This window comes from Oxyura jamaicensis, chromosome 5, assembly GCF_011077185.1.
Source record: "Oxyura jamaicensis isolate SHBP4307 breed ruddy duck chromosome 5, BPBGC_Ojam_1.0, whole genome shotgun sequence".
NCBI classification, from domain to species: Eukaryota; Metazoa; Chordata; class Aves; order Anseriformes; family Anatidae; genus Oxyura; species Oxyura jamaicensis.
The window spans coordinates 23,072,330-23,092,050 of NC_048897.1; the positions used below are offsets into that span (position 1 = coordinate 23,072,330).

The 19,721-nt window shown below is 54.6% G+C and overlaps 1 protein-coding gene across 1 annotated transcript in view; it reads left to right on the plus strand.

Moving 5' to 3' along the window:
• LTBP2 (latent transforming growth factor beta binding protein 2) overlaps positions 1 to 19,721 on the plus strand; it is a 64,155-nt gene that overhangs the window by 23,901 nt on the left and 20,533 nt on the right. The window contains exons 6-11 of the mRNA XM_035328038.1: positions 3,744 to 3,925; positions 5,230 to 5,400; positions 6,914 to 7,114; positions 7,810 to 8,075; positions 9,662 to 9,764; positions 17,685 to 17,759. Coding sequence (XP_035183929.1) covers positions 3,744 to 3,925; positions 5,230 to 5,400; positions 6,914 to 7,114; positions 7,810 to 8,075; positions 9,662 to 9,764; positions 17,685 to 17,759 — 998 coding nt within the window. The remainder of the gene's footprint in view (positions 1 to 3,743; positions 3,926 to 5,229; positions 5,401 to 6,913; positions 7,115 to 7,809; positions 8,076 to 9,661; positions 9,765 to 17,684; positions 17,760 to 19,721) is intronic.

A 19,721-nucleotide genomic window follows, 5' to 3' on the forward strand; every position in this document is an offset into this window, starting at 1 on the left:
TGGCTTTTCCTCTAGTATGATGAGGCCTGGAGTAATGTTCCTCCTCCATTTTTCCTTTATGAGGTTGGCATTGCCTGCCTGCAGTGAGCCCATAGAATCCACTTTTCTTCATAACTGAGATACTAATTATTACTTTTTGGAAAGCTCTTCACGTTTGCTTTGTTTTCCCTACAAAATCTGATGATCCTGGGAATCATCGGAGTTGTCCCCAGAGCCGAGGGATGGAATTCCTTTATGCAGGCTATGGGCTGTGCCTAGCCAAGCCCTTCTGCTCGCACATGGCATGCTTCCTTCCTCAAGGATAACCATGGTGCGAGTATTTTCAAGCACCAGAACTGATATCTCTTTGCTTCATGCCACTGGCCACCCTTACCCAGCGACTCATCAAAACTCAGGGTTCATGTTGCCCTAGGATGATCAGCACCAGGACAGTAAGCATTGCTGTGCTGGGGAACTCTTGCCTTTTCCCTTTTGGTTGCTTCTACCTATACGATGTAAAGTCCTGGAGCCCCCATGTTCACCCATAGGAGTATGCTTGGGATCTCTCACCAAAAGTCAGAGAACAAGTGTTCCTCAGCTTCCAGAGCTTGGTGGGGCTCATTTAGCCTCCCGAGAGCTCTGTATGGCTTTTCCTTCTTTCCTAACAAAGGAAGTGGTAGCACACCAGGAAGTAAAGAAGAAGGCAACAGGAACCAGAAGTTTCCTTGGTGGCAGCAGGGCTGGGTTAGTAGCTTAGAAATGTGCGGGCAGGTCATGTTGTGGTCCTCGTGGAAGTCAGGGGTAGGTGGTACCCTGCAGAATATCAGGAGAGCTTCTGGAAGAGGTTGGTAGGGACTGATGTGGTGTGCGAATAATATTCACATCTCTGCAATTATTCTGGTTATTCTTACTGATCACTGAAAAAATAAACACTGTTTGCTGCACTCCTCTCAGTTCCAATCTTGATTTTAACAACAAATGTTGTTATCAGTAGGTAACATCCCTGATGAATTTTGTTATCCATCCCTGCTCATTGACCAATGCTCTTTGCTCTGTCTCCATCCCTGCATGACCTTCAGCAAGACTCCTCTCTGGACAGCACATAAACCTTCCGTCTGCAACGCTGCAGCGCAGGAAGCATGGGTCACCTGTGCTGCTCCCTTCTCAGGACTCCTGTGCCTGCCTCCTTACGGCAGCTCAGCCGCTTCACCTTCCAGGCTTTCCTGCGTTAGGAACAAATAGGCTGCAGGTATTCAGCCCGGGGACTTGTGTCAAGGCCAGAAACAATCAATAGATCAATAAATAAACTGAAAGAGCCTCCGTGATAGCACAGATTTCTAATCTCCATTCAGTTATATCTGCAGCATTCCACTGATACGTCCCAGAAGTACTCCTTCCTCTCCTGAAGCCATGCTATCAGGAGCCCACCGCTTTGGTGGTTTTTGGCAGAAGAAGGGCAGCTAGACTGATGCACGTGGGTGTGGGCGTGATTTCTAGCAGGGAATAATTTGGCTTTGGTTTGCAGATGTCGTTTCATGTTTTGCCTTTTTTTGTTGTTTGTTAGATTACAAGGCTCTTTACACCTGGCAGTTTGTTCCTGTGGAGAACCCGTGCCCTGTAATCAGAGCACCTCTTCATCTTCTTTTTGATGAATTGGAGAGATTGACAACTTTAGGTTTCTTAAAGAATGGCATTTTCACCAGCCCTCAAATTATTTTTGTCATGTTTTTTCCTGTACCCTCTCTGGTTTTTCAACATCCCTCAGAAAGTGTGACATATTTCACATCAGAACTAGATGTGATATTTTAGCATATACGCTCCCTGCTGCGATGAGGATGTGCAGAGAGGTAAAACACCTCCCTGTTCCTGCAGTGTTTCACCACCCTGATGTCAGGGTATCGAGCTGACAGCTCATATTTAATTGCTTGTCATTACCCCTGAAATCTTTTCAGAATTGCTGGTTTCCAGGATAGTCTCCTCTCTGCAGCTGCTGCCTGCATTCCTTCTTTCTAGAAGTGTAATTCTGCATTTGGCTGTATTAAAATCCCATATTGCTTGGATGGATTTGCCCTACAAAGTGATCCAAACCGCTCTGTATGATTGCTCTGTTCTCATCACGATACACCACATTGCAAATTTGTGTGTCAGCAGCACACATTATCAATGTCGATCGCATGTTTATTTCGAAATAAAAATATTTATTTCCAGATGAAGTTGCAGAGTCGTGCCAGACCTCGTACTGATCACTCTGGAACTCATCTAATTCGCTCCCCAGTGACAATTGCTTCTTGTGTCCTGTCACATCGCCAGTTTGTTATTCATTTCACATGTGCTTGATTGACACTGTACTGCTGTGTTTATTTTTTTATCGGAGTAGCAAGGCCTCCAAGCCTGTCGTGTGTGTGTTTGTAATTCTATCAAATGATGAAAATGGACTCGTCTGAGAAGAATGGTTCTCCATAGGCCTTGCTGACTTGACCTCATTTATGTATTCCTTTCCTTTAGTTCCTAATTAATCGACCTGTGCGTCATCTTTTCCATTATGTTGCTCAGGGTTGATTTCTGGCTCCCTGGCCAGCAGTTACCTTGTGTATCACACTCGACCTGTTCAAATACCGGCACACTGTTAGCTGCCTTTCCATCACCCCAAATCCTACCATTGTGCCAAGACAACCAAGCCAGGAATATCAGTGAGCCAGAGCTGCTGTCAGCCAGCTCTTGTTGGATTATCTGCTCCTATTGATTTTAGAAACCCGTGTTCCCGGCAGACACCGTAACACCTCCCCTGCGCTGACTGTGACAGGGAAAATGGCAGAAACCATACAATGTGATGGATGTCTTCGTGCACTGCAGTGGGAAAGGGCGAGCCTCTTTGCCCCAGCCGCTCAGTCAGAGGTGGAGGTGCTGGGGTGGACAGGGTAAGCCAAAGGCCTGTTGGTGCTTAAGACTGATTTCAATGGAATCTGGGGCTGGGATGTTGAAAGGAACTCGGGGCATGTGGGCAGCCAACCCATTTTGGACCCTGGTGTGCTGAAGTCTTTTACTTTGCAGGTGGTGCAGACAAGAGTGAGGGAGACGTTAGCTGACAAGCGCCGAGCACCCACCTGGGGCAGTCAGTACAAGGGAGTGGGAGCGAGTGCAACAGGGATGTGCTGGGTTAATGCTCTGTGGTAATGCTGGGTAATAAGCTCTGCGTAGTGCTCTCTGTCTCCTTCTCACAGCTTGTAAGAAGTGTCCCCTTATCAGCTAGAAGGCTTTGCCATGCTTGGTCCCCAGAAAACACCAAAAGCCATACATGCAATTACTGCAGAAAGTTGTAACTACACTCAGTTCTTGGTCATTTTCTCTTGTTTGTGATTTTCGTGGGCCAACTTTTGTTTATTTGTGTGGCCTGGCTTCACTTCTGGCTGCCTTTGCGTTCCTTTCAGTGCTCGGCTGGGTCTAGGAACACAAGGACAGAGGAAGCTCCCCACCATAGGAAGGTCCTATGTTTGCTGGGGGGGCTGTGGTGGGGCAAGGAGAAGTGATGGCAGCCAAAGGTTCTTCAAGGCAGACGGGTCCTGTGCTGTGGCTGCCCCATGAGCAGGGGCACCTTGGTGAGCACCATATCTTGGTGGCAGCCCCTGCTGCAGCGCTGAGGTCAGTTCGTCACCAGGGATGGCGGTGGCTCAGCGTGGTGATGGCAGTGGCTCAGCGTGGCACTGGGGATGTCCACAGGCGCAGTCACTTGTGAGGAATATCCGTTCCTTTTTTCCCTCCCGCAGGACTCAGAGCAGAATCGGCTCTCCTGTCTCCCCGCAGCACACGGGGCCCTCGCGGACTGTCCGGCGGTACCCAGCCAGCAATGGCCAGCTCACATCGAACGCGCTCCCCAGCGGGCACAGGCACGAGCAGAGCAGCTCTGGGCCCCACACGGTTTCCCAGGAGCACACGTTGGCTGCAAGGGGTAAGGCCTCCGGGGGTGTCACTCTCTCAGGGCTTCGTCTTGTGCCCTGGGTCCTGGGGTGTCACAGGAGGTCCCAGACATCCCTGTAGCACCTTGGAGGTGGGGAGAGGAGGAGAAGAGAGCTCAGCTCCGAGGGGGAGAAGGGAGCAGAATGGAGAAAAACGGAGGAATGAGGAATGAGGAACGGTGATGCTGCTGAGCTTGGTGAAAAAGGAAACCCCGCTGAAGGGGAGGAAAATGCTGGCAGCTGGGGAGATGTGACAGATGCCTCCTGGGGCTGTTGAACATCACCCCAGCTTGCTGTCCTGAAGCAGGGATTGCCTCAGCCTGTAGGAATGGTGTCTCCCAGCTTCTATCTGTTACAGCAGCCCTGGAGGTCAGATTGTGTAACTGGCACCTAGTTCTTCCCTTTGGCTGCCCCCTTTGTACCTTCTGACATGAGCAGGGATCAGGCCAGGCTGCCTGCGGTTCCAAGGCAGAGCCTCAGCAGCTCCCCAGCTAGGACAGATGCAAGTTGTCTTCTGCAGCTTGGCTGCTCCTGAAGCCATGGCTCCCCAAGGAAGCCCCAAGGCACCATGTAGCATCTCAGCCCTTATAAGTAGGGCTGTGAGCCCAACTGAAGTTGTAATCTGAAATTAGGGATTGAAATGGGAAGAGTGGGGGTGAGCACGGCAAGGGGCGACCCACAAAACTGCTGTCTTGCTGGGCAGGGATGGAGGACTCTGGTGTCAAGCCAGCTAGTTCGTGGTTGCACAACAGTTCTGCCTGTTGTTCATTTTCCACAAGCCTCCAAGAGCTGTCAGTGCGATTCTCCCCCATACCTAATGTGAGGATGGCAAGGGACCAGGAGAGGAGTGCAGGTAACCGCAGGAGGTCAGCAGACACTCGCAGGGAGTCATGGATATACTCAAAATATACTCAAAACCTCATGCTGTCCTTCATGGACACCAGTGTGGTTATTTGCATGGGAAGCTTGTCAGTGGCTTAAGGGCAGCCAGGCTCCATGCTACTGAAACGGTCTGAGAAGGAATGTTGCTTAAAACAGAAAAAAAATAAAATACTGAAGTTAGTGGGTCCATGGCCCTTCGCAGGGAGTTATGCCCCTGGAACTAGACAGGCAGAGCATGCTGCTGGAGATTTTTCCTGTGTTGACAAACCCTTAATGATGCTGAAGGCCAGGAGAGGCTGGAGCGAGCAGGGGGCAAGCCCTTGCTCTGGGAATGCATTAGAGGTTGAGATGCAGATTAAGCGGCCCCTGGTCTGGAGATGCTTCTTCCACTTAGCACTGTCCTTCTCCTCCATAGGGGCCAACCTGACAGAGAAGATTAGGAAGATAAAAATCGTCTTCACACCCACCATCTGCAAGCAGACGTGCCGGAGTGGGCGCTGCTACAACAGCTGCGAGAAGGGAGACACCACCACTCTGTACAGTCAAGGGGGGCACGACCACGATCCCAAGTCTGGCTTCCGCATCTGTGAGCACCCCAAGGCCCCCAGCCCAACTTTGTGCCTGCTCCCCCTCACTCCTCCTTCTGCCTTTCCTGCCTCTACAGATGAAGGGCTTGGGCTGGTGGGGGACGGGAGGAGATGCCCTCTCCCAGTGCTAGAAAGATGTCTCCTGGAGTCCTTGGGGCTTACTCCATCTCTGTCTATGGGGGAAGAAGACAGACCTTGCCTCATTGCTCTCTTTCCTGGGCAAGCAAATTCTGTTTCCATTCCACCCCAGGTATGGGGGACGCATGCATTTGAGTCAGGCCTGCAGCCAAGCCTCGCCGCCCCCTCCTTCTCCGAGCCAGCTCACTGCTTTCATTGGCATCCAGTCCTGGGGCTGACTTTCATCACCTAATTTCCTCCTGTTCTCTCCTTTCACTCACGTGGCAGCCAGGAGAGCTGGCTGCAGGTTGCAAGCTGTTCCTATAGACAGGGCTGCAGAAAGCTCTGCTTGCCTTTGAGAGCTGCTGGGATTGCTCGGCAGGTCAGTGGGATACCCGGCTGTGGGGTGGGCACGTCGTCCTGCAGCCAGCTGTGGGAGCAGCCAACGGGACCTGCTGGGATGGGTCCTCTGAAAGCCTCTGCGACTCTCAGGTTGCTCCAACACCGAGAGAGTGCAAAGTCTGGCAGTCGTGGACAACGAGTGTTACGGGGTTCATGGTAATTTATGCCTGGATCCCAGTCCAAAGCATGTCTGTTCTCCCTAGAACTGTCTGCTGGGCTTGAGCAAATGAGCTCCCAGCAGGGTGGGAGCCCGTCCCCTGGGGTGAACATCACAAGCCGTGCCGGGATGTGCAATAGCAGTGTCTCATCTCACGCTGAAATGAGTCAGGATGATCCGCCGGGAAATCCCATGTCTTGCCCAAGTGCTGCTCACACGGAGAAGGTTGCTCCAGCCATCTGATGAGGCCAGAAAGACGTGACTTCAGTTTCATCAGCGGATGCTTTTTCCGAGCAGACGAATTGCTCCCAGTTCTGTCCCACTCCATGCTTCCCCCACCCCAGCTGCTGGCAGGGCCAGGGCTGGCCGGGAGAGAGGCCCTGCATGTGGCTCCCTGCCTGTTCTCTGCCTCTCCCGTCCCTGCTCAGCTCCCTCCCGGGCTGGGAGGCAAAGCCCTGCCAAGTGGGGAGGGGGCTCGCGATCCCCCGATTCAGAAGGAATTGTGCTGACTTGGCTGCCTGCAGCTGCCACAGATCCTGCCCCACTCCAAGGGGTCCTGCTGGGCCAGCACCACCTTGGCCCCACAGCATGGACACCCCACGCTGGCCGTGGCCCCGAGCGAGGGCTCTTCACCAAGCTATGGCCCCAGCTCTGCGAGGGGCTCAGGGAGGGCCCCGGCTTCCTCAGGTGCTGGGTAGTGGGGTGCAGGGGGGACAGGGCTGGGCGACGGGTAGGCCCCTGGGGCACCACAGGGCTCACACCAGCCCCACGCCAGCTCCTCAGCTAGAGGCAGTGTCTCGGTGTCACCACTGAGCTGGTGTCCCTTTGCCTTGCAGACTTCTGCCAGATCCCCTGCCTGAATGGAGGCCGCTGCGTGGGCCGGGACGAGTGCTGGTGCCCCTCCAACTCCACGGGGAAGTTTTGCCACCTGCCGGCCCCCTCTCTGGAAAAGAAGCAAGGAGGGAGAGCGCTGAACACGCCGTCCGGCGGCTCCATGAAGCACTCCACCTACACCCTGCCCTTGTCCAACCAGCTGGGTGAGTGCGGCCGGGGGCTCTGGAGCCCTGGTTCCTCTGCCCGCTGAGGCACCCAGCCTAGGAAGGGCCCTTGGGCCAATGCTTGGGCTCGTGAAGCCATGGCCTGGGGACCAAGCTGTGGCCAGGAGACCAAAGGGAGACCGAGGCAGTGGGTGTGGGAAACGGGTGTAGGAGAAGTGATGTGGGGAGGAAAGGGGAGCAAGGGGTAGATGGGGCTAGCTGTGGCACAGGTGAGGGGGTGGCTGTTGAGTCAGAAGATCTCCTGAACTTTGTGCTAGAATTAGATTTAAAAACCCATCCTCACCACCATTTCCCATTCTGGTGGCTCCCTTATGATTCCAATTTCCTCTGCCAGAAGCCCAGGTCTCCCTGATATTTCTGCATCTTCCTCCACAGCTGCTCCTCAGATCATCAGGGGAGCCATTCGCAGCCCCATGGAAGCCACTGTCTCCTTATGCTTGCCTTTTCTGGCTACGTTATTAGAAAAGTGGTTTTCCTAGTTTCTGAAGGGCTCAGGTTGCTGGAGGACGCTTTTGGTCGCTTTGTACTATTTTCGGGACAAAGCACAGAAGCAGAGAACCCTGGTGGGGCCAGTAGACATCTCCTCTCTTGTAACTTTGGTGGTGGACAAGATGCTCTTCAGATGCCCAACGGCTGCCAGATTGTCATGACTGTGCTATAAACTTGCCTTCCAGCTTCCCTGAACCCTTCCCTGGTGAACGTCCACATCAACCACCCTCCGGAAGCCACCGTGCAGATCCACCAGGTGGCCAGGGTGCGGGGCGACGCGGAGGTGTCGGAGGAGAACAGCGTGGAGGCGGTGCTGGTGCCTCAGCTGCCCGCTGTGCCCTGGCACACCTACACCAATGGCAACGGCAACAGCATTGCCACCGAGGGGGGCCGGCAGCAGAGACCCCCAGGGCTGCTGGGGAGGTGCTTTCGGGAGGCTCTCCATGGGCAGGTAAAGGCTCACCCGCCGGGTTTTGGAGAATGTATGGAGATATGTCTTGTTCTCTGTGTGGTGTGTTTGCCTATGGGGCAGGAATGGTAGCCTTCTATCACGTTAATCTGTTCAGTGTGGACAACACCCAAGTCCTATGGGCATGGGCAGCGATGTGTTACGTGGGAAGAATGTATTGTATGTATTACTTGGGAAGAAAATCCCCTGTTTTGGTCCAAGAGGGAGGCCGTGCTGCCTTGCCCTGAGCAGGCTGTGCCCTGGGGCAGGGTAGCCCAGACTTGATAGCTTTCACACACAGTCTCGTTTAAAAAAGGGTGCCCTATTTATAGCAACATTTACAGCCACGCTCTGTGATTATTGTAGGAAACGTATAAAACATAGGAAAATTCCTTTCCCTCTCAGACGATAAATGAAAGTCTGATTTCCATGGAACGTCGCCTTCCTGGGCAGCTCGGTCAGGGCTTGGGAAGCAAATGCACGTGAGGGGCTTTCTCACCCCCGTCCCGCAGTCATCATAATTTCTTATTTTGTCTCTCCCCATATGTTTCTCTTGCGTCACTGGAAAAGTATTGGAGGTTTTTGGCACCCACAGGAACACCTGTGAGTTCCCTGGAGCAGCTCGCTCTCAGCGAGACCCCAGCGGGGCAGCCTGGGACTCTGCCTCCTCTCCCTGCTCCTCAGCCCTTTCCCAGGGCTCCTGTCCCATCCTTTAGTCGTTCCCATCCAAGACATCCCTAACTGGATTCCCCAAATAAATAAATAATGAGATCAGACCCAGGCATCTCAGAAGGGGGCTGGAGAAGCCCTATTCCTCTGCGGGCAGACAATGGCACTCTTAGCCCTGGAGCAGGCTTGCCTGCCCCGTGGCCAGCTCAGGGATGCTCTCAGGAGCACTGCAGCTTCCTCCAGCAGCTCCAGAGCGGGAGAAGCTCTCAGAAGAGGCGAGGGGGAGGCAGAGGTGCCCCAGCCACGCTCACACCTTGCTTGGCTGCAGCGGGGCTGGTCTGCGGAGCCCGGCGGGGTGTGCTCGCCTCTCCCGGCTCAGCCTGCAGCCCAGCTGATGGGAATGCAAGCGCCGGGCACGCCGCCATCCGCACGTGGACGGGGGCCAGACCTGGCCTGTGGGCTGCGGCGGCTCAGCTCTGATGGGGAAGCCTGTAAGCCAGAGGGCCTTGCCGGGGGGCTGCGGGGGGGAGGAGAGAGAGACTCATTAAGCAAGGGAAAGTGCCTGACCGCCAGCTCCCTGCAGGGCTGGAGTGGTGCACCCATTTTGCTGGCTAATCGGCCAGGCGTGGGGCTGAGCTCAGGGCTTTGCCGGGTGATATCATCTCTGGTGCGTGTTCTGCTCCACTGGATGTCCCCTTCCTCTCCGAGGGGTGCAGGAGAGGGAGCCGTGTGTTTTTCTGTCTGCAGAACTGTTTACTGTCTTAAACTGCATCCCTGGCCCTGCAGGGAGCTGTGCTGCGAGCACGGTGCCAACGTCTGACCCCGAGCCTTGTCCCTCCTTGCGAGCCAGGCGGGACAGACGCTCGGTCCCGACCCCAGCCTGGAGGGAGACGCCTGACCTCCTGCTCCTCTCTCTGCAGTGCACCAACCCCCTGCCGGGGCTGACCAGGCTGGAGGACTGCTGTGGCAGCGTGGGGCTCTTCTGGGGGGTGGACAGGTGCCTGGCCTGCCCCCCGCGGCCAGGTAAGCACTGCTGCCAGGGCACGGATGCCTGCATGGCCACGGGGAGCAGTGGTCTGTGTGGGTGCTGGCTCCACGCATGGCACGCTGCTTCCGCGACAGCCCTGTGCTGCCAGGGGTCTCTCTGTGCCAGACCCATTCGGAGGGAGAAATGGGAAAATAACGGCCGTGGTTTTAGGAGGTGCAGTCCCATTTAGCGGAGGAGGCTGCAGACTCGGCCCTATAGAGTTACGGGCTTGCTCTCAGCCCGACACGGGCTTGGCCGGGGCTCTGGAAATAACACTACATCAAACAATTGGCCGGAGCACACCCGCTGTCTGTTCCAGGGGCACAGGCATCCAGCGCTGCTGCACCGGTGCTGGGGAGCTGGACAGGCCCACCCGGCCCCAGCGGGGGTTCCTCGCACGCCCGGCAGCATGTGTGTGTTGGGGTGAGGGGGGTGCCATCTCAGCTGGGGTGGGGGGCTCAGCCCATTGTGTAACAGCCCCACGCCTTGCAGGGGAACATGGAGGGGTTGTGCTGAATGGCTCCTGACTGGGGGGCAGCCCCCATGGGAGATGGCCCCCTTGCATGTGGCTGTGCTGCCCATCTTTGTTGCCCATGGTGATGCCCATGGTATGCATGGATGTGGGGGCTCAGGGCTGGGAGGTGAGATGGGATGGGATGGGATGGGATGGGATGGGATGGGATGGGATGGGATGCTCTAGCCTCTGGTGCTGGCTGGATCCAGTGCAGGGCAAGGTGCTGGCTGGTGCCAGCTGAGCTGCAGGGTAGTACAGGCAGGCTGCAGCTCATCTCAGGCAGGCAGGGTGCTGCTCACTTCTTTTCTGCCTGCTGCCCTCCTTCAGCACTGCCTGGTTGCTTATTCACATCTTCACCTCACAGAAGCGCTGAATCAGACCCAGCAGTGCTCTGACCACAGAACAGAGGTGTCCAAGGCAGGAGGTTTTGTGCCAGTGTGATATCCGTGCCTCCTAGCTCTGCCCCGGGGCTGTCTCTCGCTCACATGTACACTTCCCAGAGCTGTTTGCATCTCTTTGTCCTCCCTGTGCTGCCCTCATTCAGCTCCTCCTCAGCCAAGGGGTAATGCTGTCTGGAGCCAAATTCCTTGCAATCACAGACTGGGTTGTCAGCATCCTGGAACCCAGTGCAGCTCCGAGGAGCTCTGACTGCTGCCATTTCCCTGCTCTGCCATGGCCATGGGCCATGCTGCTGCCGGTCTGTGCGCCTCCGTGTGCCAGCCCCAAGGGAGCCCTGGGCACACCAGGGTGCTGGTGACCACACGGCTAGGGAAATACCCCCAGAGATGCTTCAGCCCTTTCCTCTTCTTCCCACGGCACTCGCATTTTCTCTCTAATGAGTATCTGACTTGCATGTCCCCCTGGTCATGGCTTTCTCCTGCCCACCTCACAGCTGTCTCCTGCTTGCTCTGTTTCTCCATCAGGAAGCAGGGGGCCTGCTCAGCACTTCTGTTAGGCTGCAGATGGCTTCCAAATCTCTGCACCTCCTTTCTCTTTCTCCATGCCAGGATGCTAGGTTTCTCTTGGCAGTCATGGCCAGAGCTGCAGCAGGGTCTCCTCTGCTGGACTTAGACCATCAGGCTTCAAAATGCTTCCTTAATCACAGGTTTCCTTGAAAACAGCCACCCCCATGTGCTCTTTGCAGTCAGACAGCAGAACAAATGTGTTTAAGAAATGCCTCCTGACTGCCAGCAGGTCCCACTCCCCCGGCTCGGCACACGCCTGAGTCCCAGCTGCAGCTCCAGGGAGGCTGTCACTGCTGGTCCTCATTGAGTGGACAGACACTTGTCTGGCTTTTTTTCTGATTAATTCCATGGGGATATGAAAAATGTATCCCTGTGGGTCTGCCGTCTTCCTGTGCCACCAGAAAATCCCGTCCTCAGCCCCTCTGGCTCTGGGGGATACAGTTTCCCTATGGAGACCAAATGGATCGTGTTGATTTTGGCAGGAATTCAGGCTGGCTGAAGGGGCTGTTTTGGTCCTCGTTAATTGTGTGCAAGCATCTTCCTCTGCTGGCTACCTCTGACTGCCCTGTAACCAGCCCCACATGCAGGAGACCACACAGTGCAAGCGACCGGAGCTGTAGGGCAGGCACTGGATGAAGGCACGCTTTTCTCCGGAGGGGTGACTTTGCACACAAGAAATCCCACCCTGGGGTAGAGCCAGGGAAACTCTTCTTTCTCCGTGATCTTTCTGCTTTAACGGAGCCACCGAGCGCTGTAACCCTCTGCTGAGACTCCCAGGTCTTACGCATTTCCAGCGTGAGGGCATCACTCTGCATCGCTCCCGCGCTCGCGTCCCTTGTGTCTCCTGGTCTTGCTGGCTCGCGTTTCACTCGCTCAGAGTTGCTGGGCTGTCATTCAGTGACCTGCTGTCACGTGCGCAGAGATAACATGTCCAGTGAATGCTTCCAGCTTTCTTCTTGGCACGGCGGTCTTCGGCGAGAGCTCCGCGTTGCGCTCGTGCTTCCCGGGGAGGCATGCACCAGAGCAGACTTGACAGCTCTGGGAATTTCATTCCAGCAACCAGAGACAGAAATGGCAGAAGCGAGCTCAGTGTAAACACTTACAAATGTACAGAAGTGCAGCCAGGCAAGAGCTAGACAAATGGAGAACTTGTTTGGATTGACTGTCTGCCCGAGACACTGATTGTTAGTAGAGTCTGGATACGTCCGGATGTCTCTGTCGAGCGCAGCTTTCATGTTTGGTACATGTTTGTGTGCGGAAAGACATCAGAGGAGAGGAGGAAACCAAGGCAGGCATCTGTCCGAGTGAACCTGCCATGACCAACCCCTGCTATTCTTTGTGTTTTGCCTCGCGTCAGAAAAGCTAAGGCACTTGCATGCTCTGTCTGCACTCTGAAGGGACGGTGTTCAAAGCTGGGTTCAGGACGGAGGGAGAGGTGCGGTGCGAGCAGGCCGGGACTTTCCGCAGTGGGTGTTACTTTGCAACAGGCGGCAGATAAAGCCCAAAGAAAGCTGGTAGTGTGAAAAGGAAATCAGAGGTTGAGGAAGCTGCTGGAGACAAGACACATGGACATGGCTGGGAGGAAGCCCAAACACAGGCAGGGCATTTGAGCGGTGCCAGTGTCAGGCACGCTGCTGGGCGGATCTGCTCCTGCTTACCTACCAGACCACATCCAATTCTGGGGAGTATGGTGGCCTGCGGAAAAGAACATGCTGGAGCAAGGACAAGTGATGGTCCGTGCAAAGTAAAACCAACAAGGCCCAGAGAGTGTTTCATCTTTCCCTGGAAGCTACAAGTCACAGAGATCCTGGGGAGGGTGTGAACTCAGACACTGGTTTTCCTTAAGCATTAGGACACCTTGGTCCTCCTCAGGCACATCGAACAAAGAAAACTGCTAACAGAGCTTTTTTCTGAAGGCAAGGTGTTTGCTGTGTAAGACCAAGTTTCTCCCGTCTCAGATTTTTTCTCTTTCCCTTTTTAACTCCAAGATTACCAGAGGGACTGCTTGCTGAGGTGTGCGGCCAGAGGGGCTCTGAAAATCCCCGGGGTTTCTCTAGTAGAAGACACAGAGTGGGCAAGCAGTTGGCCAGTAGAGGAGGGGTTTGTACTTGCTGAGACAAGGCCTTCTGTGGCTTGTCCGTGCCCCAGGCCCTCTTCTGTTCCACCTTCTCCCTGGCTCCGCAACCACACAGTGCTCCAGGTGAAACCCACACAAGTGATGAACACCCTCTGCCACGCAGGAGCTGCCAGTTTGGGTGGGTCTGGGGGATTTTCTGACCACGGCAGTTAACCAGCATCTTCCAGGTGCTGTTTTTTTCACTGCCCACTGTCTCTTATTTCACACTGCAGCACAGGCTTGCAAGCAGCCTGAGCGTGGGCTTGGCTGCGCACCACGGTGCCGGTTGTGCTCGCTGCACATCTCCCGGTGCTGCATGAAGAAACAAGTCTTTGAAGGGCTATTGTTTTGTTTTCATTCCCACTCCCCATGTTTTTTCAAGTTTTTTTGTCCTAGAGAAAAGTCTGAATTTCACTGGAAAGTTGGATCCTGTAATGTCTGGCTTGGCGTCCGCAGCACTCCCCAGGCAGACCTCCCACTGCGCGAGGGGTGGCAGCTCACCCATGGAGCCGGCTCCGCGAGCCGCACGCTCCTCTGCGCCGTGCCTGCAGGCGCTGAAACTGCAGCAGGAATCCCCTTGAAAACCAGCCCCCTGGTCTGCCCTTGTTGCAGTCAGATCCGGGTGGATATGGAGGGAAAAAAAAGAAAAAAAAATACAGGAAGGAGGCTACGGAGGGGGCTTTTCCTCCACCGCTGCACTGTGTGCTGTAAAGTCTTACCCTGTAGAAGTGCAAAGTTTTCAGGAGAGCCCAGTTCAGTGGTGTTCCGTTCAGTTTGGCTCGTCACTCGTGCGGTGTTGTGGTCTCAGCACGCAGCAGCACAGCATTGCAGAAGTACAGAAGTACCTCGTACCACTACGGCAGCAGAATGATGTTCTCTCTGTTGGAATGTCCCCAAAGGCCAACAGTAATTACCAGTGCCATTTTTCCTTCAAGCATCTTTTTCACCTTGAAGATCTTTACTGACTGTGCACAGACCAGAGGGCTCGGTTTTATGTTTCACGTTAGCACCGGTTCCTGCCCTCCCCGCCCCAGCTTTCAGAGCCTTTGCCAGGGCATTGGAGAAAGTCCTGAGGAAGCCTGCCTACCACAGACCATCCTGAGGAGAGGAGAGATGTGACAGAGCTGGATCTGAGGTTTCCTGTCCTTCTCTTGTCCATTCTGCCTGGGAATTCATCTTATCCACACAGCCACAGCTCTTACCTCTTGGACTGACATCTTTGATGTGTTTTCTCCCTGGAGGCTGAACGTCTCCACACCAGACCAGGCTGAGGATTGACAGGATCCACCATCCCACCACTCCTGGTGTCATGAGACCATCCTGGCTCCTTTCTTTGCTCACAGTCTGGGAAGCTCAGGGTGAGTGGAGGCACTGCGGCCACCCTGCTGGCTGTTTGCTCCGTGCCCAGCACCTGCACGGGAGGATGCCAGGGTCCAGCCGTCCTCTGGGGCCAGGCCAGGGTCTCCAGAAATGACTGCAGGTCCTGAAAGTGGAAAAGGAGTTCAGTGGGAAGGTTTTGCAGAGAGAGCACAATGCATTATCTCACCCTGCAAACCTTGCCTCACTCAGGCCCTTGTGGCTACCGCTGCTAGAAGCATTTTTTTCCACTTCACCATCAGGCTGAGCTTCTTTGTCCTGTCTTCAGACAGTGTTTCTTTGTCCCCTGGACCATGTCAGCACCCTGTCTGCCCACTGTAAGAGGCAGCCTGTGATTCTGGCTGGGGACCAGGGCCCCTGGGCAAAGCCTCTTCAGGAGGCTCTGCAGGACTCCAAAGTGTGCTGACTGCTTAGAAGTCGTCTTGCTGGACTGCAAATGACTTCCATGCATTGGTTTTCCTTCTCATTCTGTACTTGAAAATTGTCCTAGCTCAAGGTAGAGACAGGAAGATGAGGAGGGGCCGGCAGGGGGCAGATCCCTGTAGAGCCCATCCCTTCAGTGCTGAGCCCATGAGGCAGAAGTGCCCAGGAGGTGATGCTCCAAAATCTCAGCCTTGAATCAGGAGCCAGGGCTCCCTGCCAGCAGCACGCCTGAAATCCCTCTGCCCAACAGATGCAGCTCAGCTGCTCCATGCCCAGGCTCAGCCTCCAGGACAGAGTGTAGACAGACAGACAGACACAGGAGGCTGGGACCTCTGCTCTCTCTGATCACCAGATCTGCTTTTTCCCAGGTGTTGCCCCTTGCAGGGTTCCAGAGCAGCAGCCTCCAAAGCTGCTCTCCCACTCGTGCCAGTGGCGTGGGAGAGGGATTGATGCTGATCCCTTTTGCAGGAAGCTCAGGTGTCCTTGGCTGTTTTTTGAGGGGTTTTGCCACCTCTGCAAAAGGATCGGCAGGATCAGGAAGGAAGTGACCCTCTGCCTGAGTAACCACATACAAAGCTGGGAGTTAAGAGCCTGCATCCTCCTGAGCCACACGCTGCCTTCCCTTGTGGCCACATCCTGGCAGAAAGAGAGCAGATTCCATCCAGGACTTCAGAAACTGTCCTGCTTTCACTTGGTACAGAGAGATCTGCTCACGTTACATTACAGTGGTTCTTTCCAGGGAACATGGGTTTCTTTGCAAAATTAAGACATTCACCCGCTGCCTCACAAGTGATTTGCTGCAGTAATGAGCTGCAGGTTTCTGCAGACTCACGTTGGTGTGCCGAGGTGGCACAAGACCTGCCTGCTCACCCCCATCGCTGCTGTTTTCTGCCTTGCCTTCTCCCCAGCAGCATCTGGCTGAAGGATGCTGCACAGGCTCCGTTTCTCTGCAAAAAGCTTTCTGGAGGGGGAGCAGTGCTCTGACACATGTCATCGCTGTTTGATCTCCAGCGTGCTTGGCTCCCTGTCGGAGGGCTCGCGCATAACGATGCTGCTTCATTGGAGCGTCTGTTATCACATTGTGCTGAGGCTGACAGATGCTTCCAAGCACAGTTAATGCCTGTCGGCAGCCCTGAGCCCACAGGCTGCGGTGTGGGAGGACCTGGAATCCCGCTGGGGTGCCAGAGGTTGTTTTTCCCTTCCCAGAAGGCTGGAAGTGTACCCAGCGATTCCCAGTATCACCAGCACACCCCTCTCCCTTAACATCCAGATATTTATGTACACCTCCTGCCTACAATCCACGGCTGAACTCTTGAAGGGGATGAGTGGATAGATTTTTCTTCATCTGGCCACCGGGGATCTCCTTCGGCACCTGGAGAGCTCTGCAGCTTCATTTGATGGGGAACCTAGGCTTTCTCCTCTCCTCTCTGCTGAAGGGTGAGGAACGGCTTGTTGTTCCCATACCTTTTCTTTGCTAAGCCCAAGTGTCTTTGAACGGCTTCAAGCTGCATCACAGAGGCAGAGTATCCAGGACAAAGAGTTATGGACAACCCTGTTTTCTGCCCCCAGCACATTGTTTTCTTAACCTTTGCAGGCTCTTTTCACCCATCTCCTGCCTGAGGCATGGTCTCAGTTCGTCCCTGGTTCTTGAAAGCTGCAATGTGTTAGGAAGCTGCCAGATTCTAGATATGGCTATTGCCATCAAGGGCTTTCCATTTACAATGCCACTGTGTGCTGCTGATGTTAGGCAGGAGGAGTTTGGGTGGTGGGAATACGTCTGGACAGTCACTGAGCTCTTATACACACTCCTTTCCATTCATACAGTCCAGAATAATGTTAAAAAGTGACCCCACCCTGGGAAAATCCCATCCCTAGACAAAGCACCCTTCTTTCTACCCCACCCCAGGCTTACTCACTCCTCAGCCCTTCACCTCCCAGATTCCCTTTCCCTTGCTCCAAAATACAATGCCTAACTTTGATTTTCTTTATATTTATTGGCCATACTTTATTTGCATTTAAAAATTTGGGAGAGATTTAATTGTGCAGATTATAGGCCATTTTGAAAGCCATGGAGCTATTTTATCATTTTATCTCTTTTGGTGAGACTGACTAGGGAAGAAAAAAAAAAAAAAAAAAAAAAAAAAGAGGGAAAATGTAATAAATGGGCCCTGGCCTGCTATTTCAGCATCTTGTCATGGATCTCTGTCATTTCTTCTGCTCTGATCCCCCTTGTCATGTGCCACTTGGCTCTTCAAACTGTCCAGGGAGGAGCTGAGGTGGCACAGGGATGGACAATGAAGCACAGGCAGCACCTCTGAGCCACCAGAGTGGCACCTGCCAAGCAGCAGAAGCCACCACTTGGGAAAAGTGGCTGTGCCCACCTCTCCCTCTGCCCTGGGCATCATCACAGGCTTGCCCAAGGCACACCTTCTCTCCCTTCTGCAAGGAGGGCGGAGAAGAAGGTAGGACCCTGGTGGGTGGCTCTGCTGCCTATGTCCCTCACTGTTTGCTTTCTTCCCAGCGCACCCCGTGGTGGAGAACGGACAGGTGGAGTGTCCCCAGGGATACAAGAGGCTGAATCGGAGCCACTGTCAAGGTAAGGATGCTGCTTTCATCCCTCTCTCTCCTTCTCACTGTCAGGCAGAGATGTAATTATCTACACAAGTAAAATACTGTCACCTAACTTGCCTGATACAGATCTACAAAAAATCCATGTGTTCCCATCACACATTGAAAACAAAAAACAAAAATAAAACAACCAAAAACCAGGTTATACTGACCTACATGACTCAGCCTGTATGCAGTCAGCTCAGAGCTGGGCCAGCATGAGAACGCTCACCTGTTAGCTCCTGCTGATGGGATGCTGACCCCAGTTCCTGCTGTGCACACAGCAAGGGGCTGTGCTGCTGCTCTGCCAAGTGTGAGCACACAGCTCTTCTCCTGTAGTCTGAAGCAACAGCAGTTGTGTTGCCTGAAAACTGTTTTGGAAGGCTGACTGCTTGTTGATTTGCTTATTTTTTAAGAGGGAGAGTGACATAAGAGTGGATTCCTCTGTTCTGAGTGTGTCACTCGTGCAGGCAGCCAGGCTGCCTTGCCTGCCTGGCGCTGCTGGGGTCTATCCATTTTTAACTCCCACAGTCCCTCGGCTCCATATGGGGACGGCACCATCCCTCCACTTTTCTGTCTGGTTCGCACTCATTTGGCATCCTTTGGCCCAAAGTGTTTGTATTTTCCGTGCTCTGACTACAGCGGAATTTTATGGTTCCCTTCCCGTGATTCACGATAAGCTGCGAGGTGTCATCTAGAACATGCAGCAGGGAGCCTGGGCCCTGGCCACGCAAACCCAGGGCTGGCAATCTAATGACTCATCTCGCGTAGCTGGGACTTTCCACCATACTTACTTAATTAATGATTCAACCTCCCCCCATTGTCCTGGGGGAGAACTTTCAACAGCACAACAGCTTCTATTCTCCGCGGTGCTCATCCCTCACCCCTTGTGTGGCCATGGGCAGTGCCATGGGTGTGAGGAGCCACCCGGGGATGCTCAATAGGAGCCTGAGGAGCTGGAACCACTGATGTCAGTGAGCTGGGACCTGCAGCGCTGCTCTGGTTCTGCGTCCCCTCCCCTCTGGAGCAGGGTGAGGCTCAGCATGCTCAGGAGCAGTGGCAATGTGGAGTTGGCTAGGAAGATGTCTCCACACAGGAAAAGCCCTGAACTAGAGACCTGTGCCTCTGCATGTTCCCTTGCAAGCCAGGCTGGAGAAGCACTGCTCGGCAGTCTGCTGCCTCAAGGTGCTTTTCTGATCCCTGCTGTTGCTGTGGGACGTGTGTCTGGAAGCCCAGCATCTCAGTTCAGGTCCAGAGTGAGTGATTTGGATGACAGACTGTGGGAGAGGCCAGCCCAGGTAGGAGGGGAGCCAAGGGGCTGAACATGTCTGCTGCTGGTTCCCGAGGCCATTGGCTTGTAGGAGAGGAACTCAACAGCCTTTCTGCTGGGCTCTGCCTTCGCAGGCTGAGCCACTGGAGGAGGGCCCTGGCAAGAGCCCGCTCTGTGTTGTTCTGCATGGACAGTGAGGGTTGTCTCGGGTGCCTTCCAGCAGAGGAACAAACAGCTCATCTCTGCAAGAATTCCTTGCCTTGCCTTGCTGCATCCCATTGAGCAGGAACAAGCCTGTAACCAGGCTGAGCTGAGAGGGGCTGGAAGACCCAGCACCTGTTGGCATGAGCCCCCTCAATCCCTCCGGGCTCCAGGAGACGTTCTCCAGACAGAGCAGCAGGGGCTGGGAGCCGCAGCATGGCCTGGTCTGCACTAACAGCGGCCTGGAGGCTTCGCGCCCCTGGCTGTCGGGGAGGACAGCACGGGCTGGCCTCCCGCTAGCGAGAACCTCCCAGAGCTGCAGGGCCAGCCAGAAGGGGGGCACTGCAGGAGTAGCGGGCTCGCTAGACACAGGGCAAAGTTCATCTTGGAGTCTGTGGGCTGGGGTCCCTGGGGTCTGTCACCGCACAGGACACACACCTGCACCTCAGTGCCTGTTGCTGACTCGGGTCCTTTCTCCTC